Below are 2,880 nucleotides of genomic sequence, written 5' to 3'. Positions count from 1 at the left end.
ATCGTCATTTAAAATCTTTAACAGAGAGTTCAACTCGTTTAAATTGAATTTCCTTCTCTACTTGATGTACAAACTATACTCGTTGTGCAACAACGAGTCCGGGAGATAGAACTAGGAAGGGGGGGGTCGTGCGGATTAGATATTTTAAGATGTTTTGGAAGTCCGATGCTGTTGTTGCACTTATTCACACACTAGGGTTTATAGATCGACGTTCCCATTGAATGTTTAAGCTGATTACAAGCTTTCGAGTGAATGGAGAATGTCCAAGCACAGTCATACCACCAACCACCAAGCATTTATAAGGTGCTGGCGAATTCACAGCTAAGACGAATCCACAAAATATGTACATTTCACCTATGCTCACGGGGTGACCTTTCGATGCATGAACCGCACAAAAACACAAATAAAAACAGAATTTAATGCTTTGCGATTGTGAAAACTGTTGATGCCGACATGAACAGAATCTATAAATGAATTTCGTCGCAATCATTCCCTACTGCAAAATGCACGATGAATTCATGATTGCATTTTTGTTTTTATCTGACAGTTTGCAAGCCTGGCGTTTTGTATTTAGGGAGTTCTTTGTTGATTTTTGCACGAAAATTCTATACAAATCACCTGATTTGGAAGCTTTGATTTTACAAAGCCTTATGATGTGACCACATATCCATGTTGCATGAACGTTGACCCAGTTGACTCAAACTATCTCCCAGTACATGTATTAACGTATAATATGAATTAGAGTGCGGCACTCTATTATTTTAGAGTTCGGTAAAATCGAAATTGCGCACTCTATTTTATGCGCACTCTATTCCGACATATCACCAGCACTGACAGCTCAGGTGGTTAAGACACCAGGGTTTATTGAGGGCCCCAAGTGGGAGCAGGGTTGTCGCGGGTTCGATTCCCATCGAATACGTTAATTCTCCGTGCTGAAATGGTAAGTCTCCTTGTGTATTGTCATTAACCTAGCTGCAAGCCCGACTAACATATTTTTTGCTGCTGCTTAATCCTCAATGACAAAGTCGTCCAGCGTCTCCATGATGTGCTCGAAACTTTCACAGTCGTCAACTCTTCCGCTATCGACGTCAGCACTGTCGTGACTACGAAGTTCCCAAGCCACGCGGAACTTGGTTCCGTACACATCGTGGCGAGCAACATGCCACGAAGTAGGATCGTCGCTAAAGCCACAGATCGAAACGCTTTTCGCAACGACAGAGTCTGGCGTCTTTCGTCACGCTTTCATTACCCATGCTGCGACCAATTTAACCGCAGGCGGGCGAGGGTTCCCTCCTCTTGTGTAGCGAACCTGGTCCGAGTAATTCCACTCATTGATGATCTTGCACAGGTTGTCCTTAAAGGACTTGTAGATTCCGACATCACCCGCCTGGAGGTAGGGCGTCAAGCCTCCCGGAATCACGACCATGCCGACGTCCTTCTCCTGGCATCGCTTCTTGACCTTCTTGGCGATATGCGCCCGCATCGAGTCCCAGACGACATACTGTCCAGTCGTTTTGGCTACTTCAGGAAAGTACCAATCCAGCCAGTTGAGGAGCAGGTTCTGGTCCACCCACGCTCTCTCTTGATAAGCAACGTAGCACCCGCCGACACGCTCAATTGGACCCCGCGTCTTTCGCTTCCAGATAAGACACGGCGGCAGCTTCTTCCCTGACGCTGTTACTGCAAGAGCCGCAGTAATTCTCATAAACGAGAACCCAGTTGAACGAATGACGACGTGACGTGCTCCAACTTTATCAACCGTGTGAGCTCGAGCATCCTTAAAATAGACAGCGGTCTCGTCCATTAGAATGGTCCGGTCACGGTTCATGGATGGCTTGTGGTCGCCCAAATAGTTCATGTAGGAAACCGCTCTCTCCACCAACTCGTCATCGTCGAGTGTTGTGAGGTTGGTACGCTTTCGAAGCTTAGACGGTTGCGCTTCATGAACCCTTGCACCCACGGATCAGACGCCACGAAACGTATTGGATCGTCTTCGTGCTGCTCTTCCGAGCGACTTGCCTGAAAGAGCGCAATCGCAGTCGCCGCTATCCACTCCCGCGTCACTTTTTCTTTCCGGAGACGCTTCTCGTACAGCAAGTCCACCAACTCGTCTTCGACAACCCCTAGAAGGGCTTTCGACCCCCGCCAAAAAGCCGAAAGCGAGCAACAGACTCCGCACGAATTTGGTCGCGATCGCGCCACCACTTCCGGTAGGCAGACGCCGACACTCGCCAACCGAGCTGGCGAAAGTGTGGCTCCGCCCGAGAAGGAATTCCACCTCCTTTGGACTCGATCCAGTCGATAGCCTGCTGCTTGAGGCTGATCTCGACGGACTTGCGTTGTGCTGGCATGACAAAAAGGAGACTGAGGAAACAAAGCAGTTGAGGCCCAATACATGTGTGGTGTAGGAAACGAATGGTGGTGACAGGTGGCTCAGTGAGCGCACTCTAATTGATCGCACTCTACTGTTTTAGAGTGCGCTGCGGAACCGCACTCTATTCAAAGGGTACTCTATTCGCTAGGGGAACTCTAATCGATATTATACGTTATTACTAGTATGGCAGCATCATCACGGCGATTGGTCGCCACGGTTGCTAAGGGGCCAATACCGAAAAATTTATTATAAAAAAACTTTTGGGCACCGCCCCCCAAGCATCATATGCAAATACATAGGTTGAAGCACAACAACAATTTTTTTTCATTTTGAAAAGCTACAGTTGACAGGACCTTGTTGCTGCCAGTTGCGTCGCTACCGAGGAGGTAAGTGTGTACTGCTGGTGCGGTGAACGTCCTGATACGACAGCACTCACGCTATGTTATGCTGTCAAGATCTTAGCTGTGCCAAATGCCGAAGAAGGTCCACGCTAGGGGCTCACAACC

The 2,880-nt window shown here is 48.2% G+C and overlaps 1 protein-coding gene across 1 annotated transcript; it reads right to left on the bottom strand.

Annotated features, from left to right (window-relative positions):
- Positions 1–2,123: 2,123 nt before the first annotated feature.
- PITG_21261 (uncharacterized protein) lies at positions 2,124–2,351 on the bottom strand (the record flags this gene model as incomplete). Its single annotated transcript, XM_002894945.1, has 1 exon — positions 2,124–2,351. One exon carries the CDS (start codon positions 2,349–2,351, stop codon positions 2,124–2,126), a length of 228 nt encoding a protein of 75 aa, XP_002894991.1.
- Between the last annotated feature and the right edge of the window lie 529 nt (positions 2,352–2,880).

The sequence above is a fragment of the Phytophthora infestans genome, genomic scaffold (genome assembly GCF_000142945.1).
Source record: "Phytophthora infestans T30-4 supercont1.326 genomic scaffold, whole genome shotgun sequence".
Lineage (NCBI taxonomy): Eukaryota > Oomycota > Peronosporomycetes > Peronosporales > Peronosporaceae > Phytophthora > Phytophthora infestans.
The sequence above is the reverse complement of the archived record's forward strand: the minus strand, read 5'-3'. Positions and strand labels throughout refer to the sequence as shown.